General features: G+C 38.1%; 1 protein-coding gene across 12 annotated transcripts in view; it reads left to right on the top strand.

The window, feature by feature from the left end:
- The window catches only part of LOC110830248 (yemanuclein), a 33,917-nt gene that overhangs the window by 13,520 nt on the left and 4,777 nt on the right, over positions 1-15,620 (top strand). For 11 of the 12 annotated variants that reach the window (XM_087343712.1, XM_087343711.1, XM_087343708.1 and 8 more), the window contains 8 exons: positions 2,693-2,882; positions 3,738-3,899; positions 4,178-4,382; positions 5,820-5,978; positions 6,636-6,716; positions 8,507-8,542; positions 14,248-14,367; positions 15,355-15,540. In XM_087343712.1, the coding sequence (XP_087199838.1) occupies positions 2,693-2,882; positions 3,738-3,899; positions 4,178-4,382; positions 5,820-5,978; positions 6,636-6,716; positions 8,507-8,542; positions 14,248-14,367; positions 15,355-15,540 (1,139 nt within the window). The remainder of the gene's footprint in view (positions 1-2,692; positions 2,883-3,737; positions 3,900-4,177; positions 4,383-5,819; positions 5,979-6,635; positions 6,717-8,506; positions 8,543-14,247; positions 14,368-15,354; positions 15,541-15,620) is intronic. The other variant, XM_087343709.1, reaches the window with a different exon arrangement.

Below are 15,620 nucleotides of genomic sequence, written 5' to 3'. Positions count from 1 at the left end.
TGCCATGTTCATATGAGGGCATTTTGTCTTTACTACACACCCCTGTCTTCTGGCACACGTTTATATAAATTGACATTTAATCCAAAATCTTGGAACACAGTAACAACCCTTTGGAATGTTTTATCTGAAAGTGCTATCATTGGGTTTCCACATAAATATGTTGTCTGCGTACAGCATCAATTGTCTTTCTGTCCAATTCATTACAATGTTAAACAGCGTAGGAGGCAAAGCACTTCTGTCTTTAACCCCTGTTAATGTTTGGAAACTTTCATATTATTTTGCCATCTATGACTGCACTGTTTTCACGTTTGACGTACATGTTCGTAGTCTTTTGGATGCATTTTCCCTTTGTAATGTTTTACAGATATTGTGCCAGTTTATACTATCGTATGACTTTACAAGATCTGTAGAAGTCAAACAAATGTGATCTTACCAAACTCCCATCTTCTTTGTGAAAATGAAATCACTGTTGACATATTTATTGTTGCTAAAACCATTTTCTGTGCCTGTCTTTCTCCAGTCCCAGTACTGAGTCATATAACTCCAGTCCACACACACTGTCTGTATTCCTGTACTTTTTTTAATATTATCCCCCCATGTATACCTAGTCTTGCGAAAGGTATCTTTTCTTCAGATTTTTAAACTGAAATTTTGTATTTTGCATGTCCCCCCATGCGTGTGTTGTTTTGTTTTGAGCAGCAGTTAATTTGAAATGCAGTGTATGTAAAGGAACAAGAAATGGCGAAAGCTAAGTACTCGACGTAGACAATGATTTACTCACCGATACAAGTTGAAGTTTGTGTTTCTGGTTGGCATGCTTTTGCTGTAGTGAAAATTTATTATGCATGCTGGTAAAAGAGAAGTATTAGTCTTTCAGGTGTGTTGACATGAAAGTCATTTTGCGAAGATTCATAAAATGAGGGGTTGGTGTGAACAATGATTCTTGAAACATGAATAGCTTGCCTCGTTCTTTAATATTGAGCAGGGAATTCTGCGATCGACCGAATCAAGCTTGCCCAGTGCTGGTGAAAACAAGCTGGCAGTAGCTAACAATGCTCTACACATCACATAGGCTAGCACAGAGGCAGTGATTTGTCGTTTATTTTACTACTCACTGTCTGTGTCATTGTTTTATGCAGTTTATGTGCTGAGATCAGTCCTCTTTGTTTTTCCCGCTCTTGTAAGATTATTCAAAAATAAACAGAGATTGTGAAACATGCAATTGAACAGCATGTTTTTATATACTTTTGTGAAAAAGAAATCCTATAAATTATGTAAATTTTTTGCAGTAAATATCCTGTTTTCAAGTTCTAATTTTAGAAATGATTTTTAAATTGGTGGAAAAACGTGTTCCATTGGATCTGTCTCAAGCAAGAAATATGGTAGACAGAATGCTGTACTAAGGAAAATTGTATCAAAATTATAGAGAGATTTCAAATAATTGAAGGCGGTAATGAGAGAAGAATACATTTTTCTGACTGGTTTCTGTTGGCGGCACATGACAGTGTTCTTCACTCAAAACTTAACATTTTTCACAGATGAAGCTTATTTTCATCTGCTTGGGTATACCGGCGCTAAAAAATAATAGGTATTGGAGCAGTACCCGTTTATGATCAGAAAGTTGATGTGTGTTGTGCTTTTGCCTCAGATAAAGTTGTAAGACAAATATTATCGAGGAAGTCTTAATTGGATAAATTTGCAGGCCCCTTTTATGTGTTTGAACTGTATTATTCTGGTATGGAACAGTTTGAACATTGAATAGGAACCATTTCTAACATTTTCACTTTGATGTTGGATATCTATATTTGTTGGAGGCTATTTGTGTCACTGGCATAAGGGCAGGGGGGCTGCATTTATAGATGGTTTTGTAACTTCAAGTTATTCCTTAAATGTTCTGAGTTTTAAGAAAATGTTTTCTCCAGTGAATTTACAAATTAAAAATTTTGTGTTGAAGGGATCGATGTTTATGTCACCAGAGTATCTGTTTTCTGAATCTATGTATTAAAAGTTAGTTCTGTTGCTTGATTTTTTTCAAAATACCTCCTAAAGAGGAATTTATATATGCTACTGCATGAAGAATGTAATTATGTGCTGTCTCTCTGCTGTCGTCAGACACATTTAACCTCCCGTGGATATGACAAAGTAGTATGGAGTTGAAGGATTGCATGATTGATGTATTTTAAGAGCTGACTTAACAGCTTATCAAAGCTTTTAATAAAATTCAGGAACTTATAACTAATCTAAACGTGTAGTGACATCTTCGCATTAAGTGTAATGCGTAGATTGACATGTTAATAGTGATACTGTCATGTAGAATTTGATATTGACATATACTTGACTCCAGACATAATGGATTGTTATATCATGACCCAGGCAGCTGAAATTCTGAATATTGCCATATGGATCCTCATTTGTGAAAACTGGGTACACAGAATACATCAGTTAATATTAAGATAAGTAAGGATTTCTATTGTGCATGTCTTACTCGCCTGGAATGGAGAAATTTAAAATCTTACGGGTATCATTGAGGAAAATGGCGCTGAACACAGGATGCATCTTCAGTCTGTCAAGACGTGAATGATGTAATACTAAACACAAAATATACTCCATTCTTATGCTCGAGTTGTCTTGTAATTTAACTTTAATTTTTGTGGGTAACTGACATTGGCCGTGTTTTTATTTTGTCTTCTAGAAACCAAAGGTGCAAGTAGGAGAGGAGGAAGAGGAACTTTATAAGAAGAGAAAATTAGTGTCTCATGACCGGGAAATCCTTAAGAAGAAAAAGAAGCGTGCTATTGATGATTTGGTTAAAAAGAAGTCTGTTACGGTGAAGGATTTGCTGAGGGAGAAACGGGAGTCTTTGGAGCTGCAGACTGTATCTGGTATGATTTTTAATTTCTTGATTGCTAAGAGTCTTTTTGTGTGCACAGTTTGAATCTTACTGAATGCTGTGTTTGAATGATTAGCATTCTTATGCCATATTTCATTTTGTGGTTCTATGAGGTTTTCATGTCCTCCTTAATTCTTCCAGGCTAATTCTGGACTCAGTTCAGAAACTGTTATTAAATAAAGTACGTGCTAATAATCTGTCGACGAGTAATACCCAGTGCTGATATGAGTCAATGTTTGGCTTTAATGTTTCAAATTGGGCTGTTGGAATCCTGAACTGCTTTAACTTATCTTATAGACAAATATTTTCGCGCGAGTCGCTGTGCTGGCCAGTAAGGTGCATGCGCAAGAAAGCTCTGAATGTGCAGTACATGGAAGGTGCATTCATTCGCAGGAAGTCCGTGTGCTTCTATTGCGGTCTCTCACGTAGGACACAACAAGCAATTCCCCGCTTCATACGACACCCCATGCTGCTTATGCAGCTCACTTGTTATCGCTTACGTAGGACATTGCCTGAGTGTGATGTTTCATGCACAGTTACATGAATTACATGCCACTAATGCTAACTGTTGGAACAACACCTGAATTATAATATTAGATAACATTAAAACTAAACTGATAATATGATGTGATAAATACTATGAAAACTTTAGTAATAACATTAGAATTCTCGCAGAAAGAGAGAGACCTAGTGATAAGTACTTCAAACAGATTTTATAAAAATTACAGACATCAGAAATGTTACTTAAGAATTAGTAATTAATTAATTGTTTTGTTATATTGGTGGGCTGTACACTCAAAATTTTCTGGCTAAGTTATATTACCTTTATGTCACATTCTACTTGCAGGTGTACAGGTTTCACCAGAACAGAAGAAGCCGGCCGTCTCGAGTCCTGCTGCCGTCGCGAAACCAAGTAACACGTCCATCACCGACACCATTGAATCGGTAGTCAGTGCAGCTCGAGAAGATGATACAAGCAAGGACAGTGCAAGTTCCATCTCAAAGTCAGGTATGGACAGGCTGGATCGAGGATTTGACAAGCCACTCGTACAACTTACTGTTCCTGAACATGAGGGCTGAAGTCGCTTGTCAGAGAGACGTTGCTGGAAATATGTTAGAATTTTCAGGATGAATGGTGGCACAGCAACATAGTATTTTCTGAGGGTACATGCACAATTGTGTGTCAACTAGCGCTGCTCTTCTGGGTTGTTCGAGTTTTGACTTTGATGTTTATTCTCTGCTTTGTACGTAGTATGTGATCGTAACTTCACAAATTTGTGTCTGAAGGTTCACTCATTACAACAGACTCTGAAGAGAGCCTTGATGTGGAGGAAAAGGATAAGAGCTCAGCAAATGAGGAGGTGAAACTTCCAGATCATCTGGAGGAGGATCTGAAAGAATTGGTTGTGGCATTGAAGAGGCGTGCGTCCGAATCGTCGGCGGAGGGCAAGTGCAAATTTTTTTCCACAGAGGTCAACAATATGCTTTTGAGGTAAATTAATATATTAAGTTATTCTGTAGTTGGATAAGTTTGATCATTAAACACTTACTTAGTCAATCCTCTTCTACCAGCAGGTGTCAAGGTTTGGCAAAGAGTACACCAGGCCTTTCTATAAGAAGTATTTATTATTCTCTTCTTCTTCTATGGCTCTCTGGTCCGTATTTGGTCCATGGCCTCCTCAATTCTCCTCTTCCATTCGGTCCTCTGTTAGGTCCGTCTGTCCGAGGCTTTGATCGGGGTTTCGAAACATCTTCCTTTTTACGGTGCAAGGTTGTTAGCCTTGCGACCAACCTTCAACCTGGAGGACCAGTGTACCTGTCTTAGTCTGACCTCTCCCCCTCGACCAATCTGGCTAGGGAGGCCCTACCAGTAGCTGTGCTACCGCCAGCGTAGCTCTTGGGGTCACTGAGGTACTCAAGCCCTGGAGAAAAAGTGAGATAGGAGAGTCGCAGAGTGATATAGCGACAAAGACACAAAAGCAGAATGAAACTGACCAGGCCTCTGGTAGTTACAGGAGAAATTTAAGAGGAGTTACAGGAAACTGCAACCACTAGGAATTGTGGGTAGGTAGACGTACGAGACCCAATGTGCTCAATTCAAGAGTCAGTAGGGGATGTGAAGGGCCTGGGTTGGCAGGTGGTTTGGGGATGTATAGGGTGATTCTTAATTATGTGCAGTAATGATAAAGAAGTTCCTGCCTCATCTCCTGTTTACATTTTTTAATAGGAGAATAACCTTGATCACTTAAAACATGACAAAGTGCGTGGTTGATGAACGTGAGTACAGTTGTTTTATGTGATAGACATTGGACAGTCACCAGCTTTTGCACTAATGTGAGCAGTAGCCTAGCATCCAGGGTGACCTTGACTCTAGTGTCAGACGGGAGAGGTTGAGAGAGGCTGGACTTGCTTCTGATGTAATGTTTTTTCTGTAGTGTACGATTGTCGTTGGATTGTATTTTAAATGGTACGCCTATATTTTGTGGGTACCTAGTTTTAATATCAGCCAGATTATAGGCTCTTATAAGTGAAGTTTTTCTTGATTTTCCTCAGCTCCTCCAATAAAATGTGGAATAATAACTTCAAATACCTGTTACCTTCCAAATCCTTACCTGTCCACCATTCAAGTGCTGTAACCTGTACATTTGATAATGCTCCATTAAGCGGCCTAAGAGTCAGTCAGTCTACGTATTCTTTGTTCATGTTTTTTTTTTGATTGTGTGGAATTCTGTTAGTTCAAACATCCAAGAAGACTAATTTGTAATTTACGCTGGTTTCTCAGTACTGATAAATGCATTTTAATGAATGTTGGAATCGGTTGTTTCTCCAATAAATTTTTGCTTCAAGTGATGCTACTGCTGTAGTTTGGTTTACCTGTGTCATTGTTCATTGAAGGTGTCTACATACATTCTGGTTAATTGCTCTGTAGGTTGGAGCACAAATGTCGAGTTTTGCCATGCAGTGCTCGCCAGGCTGTGTATGGTCATTTGGCAACTTATCTTCCTTGCACCAAGGACACCCTCATCAAGAGGGCCAAGAAACTTCGGATTAAAGCTGAAGAAGATAAAATTCATGAGCTCATGAGAAAGTAAGTGTCTTATATATTTTATATTTTATGATAAGGCTGTCATGATAACATCTTATCATATTATTGATAATTATCTAAATATTCGTAGTGAGTGGACGTGTCTTGCTAGTGCCCGTGCTGTGCCTTTACAACGTGGTGCAGTTATAAAGGAATCGGCTGACTGCAGTATTCCGGGGCAATGACCGCTAGCGGCGATACTTGCGACGTGTGCAAGAAGGCTCTCTACGGAAAGCAGAAACATATTAGATGTTGTGGGCCGTGTGCTTCACGTTTTCATGTCACTTGCTTGAAAATGAGTGAGGTGGAGTATTCATTCTTTTTGTCTGATGGTGTTTCCACCTACAATTGCGCAAAGTGTGTAAATGCGCTTCGAGGCGTTAGTGGTGTAAACACACCGCCAAGGAACTCGCGTTCTGCCTCTGCCTCGGAGCTTGCTAAGAAGGTAGTGTCTCCTGTAAAGGGACCGATTCTGACAGACGTTGGGGATTGTGACTCTCTCGCTGATAAGCTGGAGATGGTGAGGCTCAATGGAGCTAGCACTCACAATCTTGTAGAAAACTTGGTGCAGTTGGTCCTCAAACTTTCTGAGGATGTGCAGCAGCTGTGCAAAGATAACGAATATTGAATTGAATAATTGATTAAAACTATTGTTTTCAGATTGAAAACTATAATTGATAGAATGATGCCGGCTGTTTTGGAGAATTATTCAAAAGAATGCCAAAGAGTTGCTGAAGAGAAGTAAGTATTGTGTCCATGTTATATCCAATTTTTTTATTTATTTTAAGAATAAAATGCCCTTCGTCTACATGTACAAATAAATTTTCTTGATATGAACATATAAATGCAAGGTACATAAGAGCTATGAACATGGATTAAAATGTAATTTTAAGGTAATTAAGTGAAAATACATACAGTGCTGGATAAGGAATGGTAGGTGGGAGGACTTTAACCCCTTACCCATGATTGGGTATTATCTGCTGTCCCTCACAGTAGGATTTAACCTTGTTTTCTTGTTCCTGAAATTTAGGTATACAGACAATGCCGTTGGAGACCGTGGCAACCTAATGCTATGTAATTCATTAAAGTCAGTAGTAAATACATGGTAGAGGCACGAACTTGTGAGGTCATAATGACACTGACGACACTTAATACAGAGTTATTAAAACAACACACTTTCATTTGAATTCCCTTATTTGCATTTGAAAATGATTGGAGTGCTTTTGGTTCCTCAACGTGTTTTGGCCAAAATTAAATGATTATTACGTAACACCATTTCAGAATGCCTCATTGATAATCTGACCTATAGCTTTTATATTCTAATGCAAAGGATTATTGTATTCTTCCATGGTGGCAGAGTCCCTCACAAGACGTGTAACTGAAAAGTTCCATTTTGTTAAGGCAACCTGTAGGAGAGGAAACAGTAAGGATAAAATCAGTTGCCTGTCGGTCAGTCTGCCGCTTCGAAGGATAAAAACAAATCTTTGCATAAGAATATGGAAGCTGTTGGTCAGATTGCCATTTGGACATTCTGGAAAGGTGTTATATGTCATTATCAACATCATCATGATTATAATCGTTTGATTTCGGTCACAACGCGTTGAGAAAGCCACTGCGCTTTTGTCGTCTTAGATTGGGCGTACTGTAAGGAAGCATGCTGCCACGTGCGTAATCTGACAATAAAAAAGTCCTGCACTTTACTCTAATATGAAATAACAGTGAAGAAAGTGGAAAATACAACTGTGTTTTGAACAGAACTAGTGGAGTGTGTACACCTAATATTTTGGCCAGGAAGTTTTGGGATGGTCCACTGCTGTACTGCAACCTTACAGGGATTTAAATCTATTATTTCCCTAAGATAAAGGTTAAAGAGATGCTATTTTAAATACTTGTATGTGTTTTTAATGGGGTCAACAGTGGCCGCACGGTCTGAGGCGTGGGCCTTGTGCCGCTTGGTCGCTGGGACCGTGGGTTCGAGTCCCACTCAAGCCATGGATGTTTGTCCGCGTTTTTCTGTGTCATGCTGTCCCGTGTATGGGTAGAGGCCTTGCGACGGGCCGATCCCTCGTCCAAGTTCTACCGAATGTCTATAGATCAGGCCAACGAAAAGTTGGGACCCGCAGTGCTCAGGCACTAGAAGAACGGGTCGTCCCAGTATCCAGTGTTTTTAATTACAATTATATTTTAGTTTTGTCATCAGGGATGTGGATTGGATTCCGTGTTTTTGGGCTCCATGGTGTTGTGGCAATAAGTGCAAGGGAATTACTAACTTAATCATTCAGTCTGTGCCAGAAGTATTTTACTGTGATGAAATGGTTCAGTTATAACAAGGATTTTGCATGATTTCCATAAACTGAGGGAATTCTCGTTCTTCCATCAGCCTTAATCCAGCACTGAGTACCTAGACAGTGATTAATTAGTTTAACATTTTTAGTTTTGCACTGTTGTCACTACATATTACTTTCTTAAAATGTATTGCTTCATTCAAGTATGAGTGCTGACATGTGATGTTCTTTTGTTTTTTCAAACAGCCCACAAATATACTGGGAGTTATATAGGTACTACTGGTAAGAGACCCCCCATAATGGGATGATAATTAAAATCGGGGCTTTTACACCAGTGGTGCTTTGCCTTATTTTCATATGCTTGGTACACCAGTGCTTTTTATTTCGTTTTAGGCATGAGGAATGGGAAAACTGTATAACCATTTCTGTCGTGGTTGATGAAGGGCCAGTTCACAATGACGGATTTGGAATCTGTTTGGATGTTAGAAAATTGTTTATTTCTGAATCAGGACCTCATGATGCATTTTTATATCGTGCCATGGTTTATAGCTTCGCTACTTCATATTCAAGAGGTTCTTTGTTCACATCAGGAAACTTACTCGCGTTGTTGAGGTTTCTTCATCCCTTCTGGTCATATTCCATGAATCCTTCATATAATGACGAGGGATCAGCAACTTTAGGTTAGTTCATTGATCACATAAAATATATACTCATCAGATCCCTGAACACACACACAGTTTTGCAATTCTCGTGGATATGCGGACAAGGAGGGTATTTCTAGAACTCTGTCTGTAGCTGTTCTCTTTCACCGATTTCTTCATATTAATTAATATTATCCTACCTTTCATTGTAACGCCACGGTGGTCTAGCGGTTAGGACGCTGGCCTTGTAATCCTGGGGTCTCGGGTTCAATTCCCGGCGGTGCCCGAATTTATAACTTGTGTTGGGCAAGGCCGTGGTCTAGGCAACACGGAGTTTTCCTCCGTGGCATCCCAACAATTACTCCATTCACACACAGAAGAAGGCAATGGGAAACCACTTCTGGATCATCTGCCAAGAACGTATATGAACAGGTCCCAGTCCGAGAAAAGGATGGAAGGATCCTGTTCATATGGACCTGTCGTCAGACAGAACACTAAATAATAATAATAATAATAATAACCTTTCATTATTATGCGTTCTTTGCGCACAGTGCATGAAATGAATGCGTACATTTCTGGTCATGTCTGTCCATCTGCCTGCGTGGTAGGAGAGGAGCCCCTTTGTGGGTTATGTTGGGTTTTGTAATGTTCCGTTGTGTTAGATGAGGGTGGTTGAGATGGGGTAGGTTAGATAGTATTGAGGGCCCACTTAGCCTTTTATTTATGAGAGATGCATCTGCTGGGTATGTCCTGTTCAAATCTAGGAGTATTTGTCGACTGTACTTTATGTTGGCGTAATGGTATTGTTCAGAATTTTCCCACTGTCCAAACAGATTCTAACCTCACAGCAGTTCGTTGTTACTGGAACATTTTTGTAATTTGTTTATCTTTATTACTCTAAATTAACAGGAGTAGAAATATAATATACTGATATTTGCAGTTTCAGCTTTATGTATACTGAAATGTTTAAATGTTTATAAATGTTTGCACCGTCTTGTCCTCCTCAGTCGACTCTTGGAAACATGTCGTTCAAGTCAGTAATGTGACGATTGTATAAGCAGCGTTGTTGAGTTAGTAATTAGCAATTTCTACGGTGTACTTGAACATTTACCTTACAATTTTGGGCGTAGTTTGGTGGACAGGTGGAAGATTTGAAATTTTGTCCGTCATTATCGTTCACAATCAGTTCAACAACATAAGATATTTATTAGTAAAAAAAATTGTTAGTTATGTAAAGGTACCAGTCTATCAGTTGAGTAGGTCAACAGGGTGCATTCTGGATATGAATTTTCTTCATTTCAGTATGGAAGATACAATTGGCATATTTTGAAACATATATCAAATGATTTTATTATGAACTGACCTTTATGATGTGTATAAAATCTTGCAGAAAAGCTTACTGTTGTTCCTGTCATTGAGATGTAAGTGAAAACCTTGATATAATTTGCCTACTCCGTTTTAATATTTAGAAAAGATTGTGATAAATCAGTGGTTTTCATTCCTTTTGGATTCATGGATTGGTAAACAGCATTTATTTTTGAAAAGACCGGCACTCTGCCTGTCTGAAGTTGTGCGGTACAAATAATAGTCATATTTTAAACTGTTGGCTTTATGTTGTGTTAAAGTCAGAAGAATAATGATCATTAAAAGTTTGTCCCGCTACGTGCCGTACAGGCGCTTGGGGGGAGTGGAGGTATAGCTTCTGTCTTTCTTGACCTCGGCACTAGATGGAGTGAGTGGTCAGTATCACGCCCCTGCCGACTTTACTCCCGGGAAAGGACCCCGGTACCCATTGTAGAGGAGGCTGGGTGGGCCCCAGAGCCGGTCTGGACGCAGAGGCTAGAGGAAAAATTCCTCTGCTCCTGTCGGGGATCGAACACCGGTCGTCCAGCCCATAGCTAGTCAGTATACTGACTGAGCTATCCCGGCCATGATGCAGAAACCAATTCTGATTTTTTTCCGCCCTTCTACATTTTCTCTTTAGTGTTTCACATGTTGCCAATTGGTCGTACCACTTACGTACCAGTAATTGTGTACAACTTTTTCCTAAACGTTTTTACATAGAAGAGTTGGATTCAATTTGGGTGTCGCAAAGTGTCGTATGTGGGATTATATGCGACATGGATGTGGACTTGGCAACATTATTCACATTGACTGTATCCCCTCAGCATTTAATTGAAGTGGTAGCAATGTTAGAATCTCCCATCGTATGTGAATTGTGTCAGGGGTAGAGAAAATTTAAACATTAATACATATTTCTTTCACATTGTGAGGTCGATACGGTTAAATGTCACTTTAACAATTCCTAGAAGTTACTGTACATATGTATTGTATTTCTTAGAATTAAATTTAGTAAAATTTGCAACATTATGCTTCATGAAACAGGCAATTTATATTTTGAAATCAACAACTGATTCTTATGTAAATAGTGCTCAGTTACATGTTTTTAGGAATTTATGTTTAGTTATAATGAGATTTATTCAGGCTCTGGATCCCATGCCGTGATACAGATGAAAACCTAGGATGTTATGAATGTGTGTGCTTTTTTAAATCAGAAATTTTTTACCACTGTATTTATCATTTTCAATTATATTTAATATACCATCTGATATAATAATTGTATTGGGTGGTATATTAAATATAATTGATTCTACTGTTTCTATTTTATGATTGGGGTAGTGCAGTGCTGCTTGTGTTCAGTATTTAAAATCTGACACGTTAAATCAAGGTTTTCCTTCGCATTTTTTACTTTTTAAGTGTCACATGTTATGATTCTTTTTACAGCAGAAAGATTTAGGAATCCTTTTTCTAAACATTGTACCACATTATATATTATTCAGATAAAGCTTTGTTGTGTTATAAATTGTTGAATTTACTTTAATGTAAAGAAAGATTTTGAGATTTCAAAATTAGGTTAAAACTTGGCGTGTTTATGTGATCGTACTGGTGATGATGACTTCGAGTGAGGCCTGCATTTGTTTCTGTTGGAGGCAGTGGTATGAGTAATCAGTTGAGGGCAGTCTTAGCTCCATTGCATGGGGTCAGCGCCTTTCATTTTTACACTGCTAATATTCAAATAATACCTCAGGCTACTATATGCAGCTTTTGTGCTAATAATCCAGCTGCTATAAAGCTCCATTTTTTAAAAAGAAAATTGGCGTTATAACTCTAATTTAATTTGGAAACATTTACTAATTTGAATAAAACCGATCTAAGTACATAATGTCATGGAGCAGAGTCCATATTGAGAAGATGTCAAATTCTCTGCCTTTTAGGGAACCTGAAGGATTATTACCATGTTGCAAGAGTCCAGTATTGGTCTCTGCCATGGGCCAGGTAAATGCAGTGCACACCCTCCCACCATGTTTCCTTCAATTTTAATATTATCCTTCCATTTATTCTTGAGGTCTTCCTATTGGTCTTCCTTAAGTTTTTCCAGCCAATGTTTTCAACGCATTTTGATTTCCGTCAGTGTGCACTGTGAGACCTGCCCATTGTATTGTGCCAAATTTAATTCTAAACAGTTACGCGAAGAGTACAAATTTTCTTCAGTCTCTCCTCACTTTATTTGTGATGGGTCTAAATATTTTCCTCAGGACCATTAATTAGTTTTCTTCCCTTGGTGTAAGAGATCAAGTTTCGTGTAATGTGAAGGGTAAAATTATAGTTTTATTTTTTTATCTTCAAATTTTTAGGTAGGCAGGAAAACAAAATTTTTTGAACTGCATGGTAGCAGATTGCATTCCTAGAACGCAATCTGCTCCTTTAATTTCTCTTCTGTAAATCCAATTTTGACTTATTACTATTGTTCCAAAATGTTTTAAGTTTGCTAAATTTTTTAAGGATTTATTTGATGGTTTTATATTATAATTTTATTTAAATATTTTCCTTCGAAGTATTTTTCTGGTCTGACGAATATTAATGGCGTCAGATGATGAGTCAGTCTCTAGTTGCTGCAGTAGAAGCCTGAGCTCCTATTTAACTCACCTTTTCATCAAACGTTATGTAAATTTCTTTCATCTGATGTACTTCACCATTGCTTATTGGTATGGTGTGCACTACTGTATTGAGGTGTCAGGGCTCTTGCTGGTTGTGGTGGCAGAAGTGTTTAACCTGTTCGTGGAGGGAGGTATCAAGGTGTTGGGTTACTTTTTTGAATGAGAAATTCTTTATGTGTGAATAAGAGGATGTTCAAACAATAAATATAAATTTTAAAGAATTATTGAATTTAGTTTAATCTTCAGCCGTTATTGATAATATTCTTGCGTCATGTGGGAAACAAAACTGCTATGCCAAGTATGTACAGTGCTGTAATAATGTTTTTGTTTTTGTTTTTATTGTTTTGAGAAAGTTAACATGCAAAAATAGGGACAAAATTATAAATGTAATGACGGCAAAACATGTCAAACAGAACATTGATCACATAAAAATCTATCTCTAACCGAAAGTTTCTCTTATAGAGAGACCAGTGTTAAATGTTTACTAATAAATAGAAACAGTTTAATGTGGAAATGGTCTTAGAAAACTGAAATTCAGAAGGAAATAGTCTGCTTGAAAAAATGTTGGCTTTCTCGTTATATATTCTTTTCCTGGAATTTATCTGAGAAGGAACATCTTGTCACAGTTGGGGAAGAATTAAGTGTAAACAAGTGACAATTGTGTTCAAAATACATAATGTACTTCTGACAGTAGTGTTTAAAGGAAAAAGGAAAATTAAATGTAAAAACCACCTAATAAACTAATAGGCCCCCTTCCAAAAAAAAAAAAAATAAATTAAAAGAAAAATTAACTAAAAAACTATAACACAAATCAAACCATAACCACCCAACCTCAATAAAACACCAGCTGAAATTATAGAACCAGAATCCTGTGCAAAATATGAAACAAGAATGTTCAGGTCACGCAGAATTCTATTGTAAGCAGCTTTTACTGTGCAGAGGGGGTTAAATATTACTCGGATGTCCAAATGCCAACATTCAGGTGACTGCTCACTAATGCATCGCCGAGTGACTTCTTTTCACTGACGGTGACACAGCATGTACAGGATCGTCGTGGGGTATTTTTAAAAATTATTTATCCGTTAAGTAATTTTATAGATGTTCATAGCTTCATCACTAGACGCTTCTTTTCTTACTTTTTATGTCGTGTCATATGCATTCTGTAGAGGTTTTAACTCATAATTCCCTTTTCAAATCAGATCCTTCGTTAACCCCTCATGTCTATGAAGGATTAATGGGAGTACAAGTAAGCGCTATTTATGTGGTTCTTGAATGCATACGTATCACATTAGATTAAGGAAGGAAAGCTGGAGGAGTGTGAGAAGATGTAATGTTGAATTATGTGTAGGGGAATTGAAGAGTTGCCTTCGTTGAGCAGTGACAGTGAAGTTGGAGATGGTGAGAACAAAACTGCTGTCCAGAAGTCCAGAGTCCCAAGGAGGAAGTTTCCATTTACACATGAAGTCAGGTAAGAGGTTAACATTGCTACAACTCGATTCGATTATGAACTATTTTTTTCAGAGTCGTCGTACACTTATGTTTCCACTAGAATGGGCCATCTTATGATAAAGCCTCCATATTTTCTATCCTGCCACAGCGTCTCTTGTAATAGCGCCCAATCTTTTTCTACGTGTCTTTTGTATTCCTCTCTCAACTTAATCCTTGATCTTCTCAATGATTGTTCACTATCTTAATTTTTTCTTTATAAATAGGGTAGTATTTTTAGTAGGGATGTAATTTTTCTGTCAATGTGGAAAATGCATGTTATCAGCTCATTTTCATTCCGTTTTTTTAATTTTCAGTTCAGATTTTATTATCAGCGTAAAATGTGATGTGACATTGGTGCGAACTTATTGGTTGTTTATATTGAAACGGATTGACACTTCTCGTTGTTTGCTGTTTGTTAGAAATGTGAAAATATTGTTATAGCAATATGTTAGGTGCATTGTATGAGGAATAGTCCCTTCGCCTTCATTGGGCGTGCATTGCAATGTTATTGTGGTGTTTGCGTGGTTTGGCTGGACTAATACTGCGGTATTACGATTGTAAAATGACTTTTCCCATTGTGTGATGGTTCTGCCAGTCCGCCCCCACATGAACTTTGCCACATTCACGAGGGATGTGGCAGGTACTGGCAACCTTCAGACCAAATTTGTTCTTAACTAGTCTAAATAGAGGAATATTTTTCTTGGCAAGAATGTGGTTGGTCTTACTGTATTTACCAGTCAGTTTGCTGACGTTTGTGTCGGTTAGATACGAATTACGGCCTCAGAAGTCTAAAGCATTAAAAAGTGTCACTAGGAGTAGTGAGTGGGCATGTTTTAAATTTTATCATTTAGTTTCCATAACTTTAATAGTTGAAGGAATTGCTTTCGGGGGTGCAAAGATTCTGTTTTGTAGTATTCTAATTGGCTTAATACTGTGAAAGGTGGTGATATAGGTATCTTGTAAACAGGTCACTGCTGTGTGAAGTGGTCCGTATCAAACTGCAATGCCTGGAACTTGTTAAACCTCGCAAGGAATCGGCTGATTTGAATTTACGTAACTTTCTGGAGATGGAAGTGAAGCCTCTTTGGCATCCTGGCTGGATGAAGGTGTCCACCCTTCTGCGGGAGAGCAGGGAAGCCCATGTCACTGCAGTGTAAGTAGAAATTTAATGGTGTAAGTTGCTTTCATGTATTGTAGTGAGAGGAGAGGTAAAAATTTGTACAGGATGTAATA

The sequence above is a fragment of the Zootermopsis nevadensis genome, unplaced genomic scaffold (genome assembly GCF_977971745.1).
Source record: "Zootermopsis nevadensis isolate Lab colony 2312 unplaced genomic scaffold, Znev_1.0 Znev_ptg000006l, whole genome shotgun sequence".
Lineage (NCBI taxonomy): Eukaryota > Metazoa > Arthropoda > Insecta > Blattodea > Termopsidae > Zootermopsis > Zootermopsis nevadensis.
Note: the sequence above shows the minus strand (reverse complement) of the source record. Positions and strands in the feature narration are given on the sequence as shown.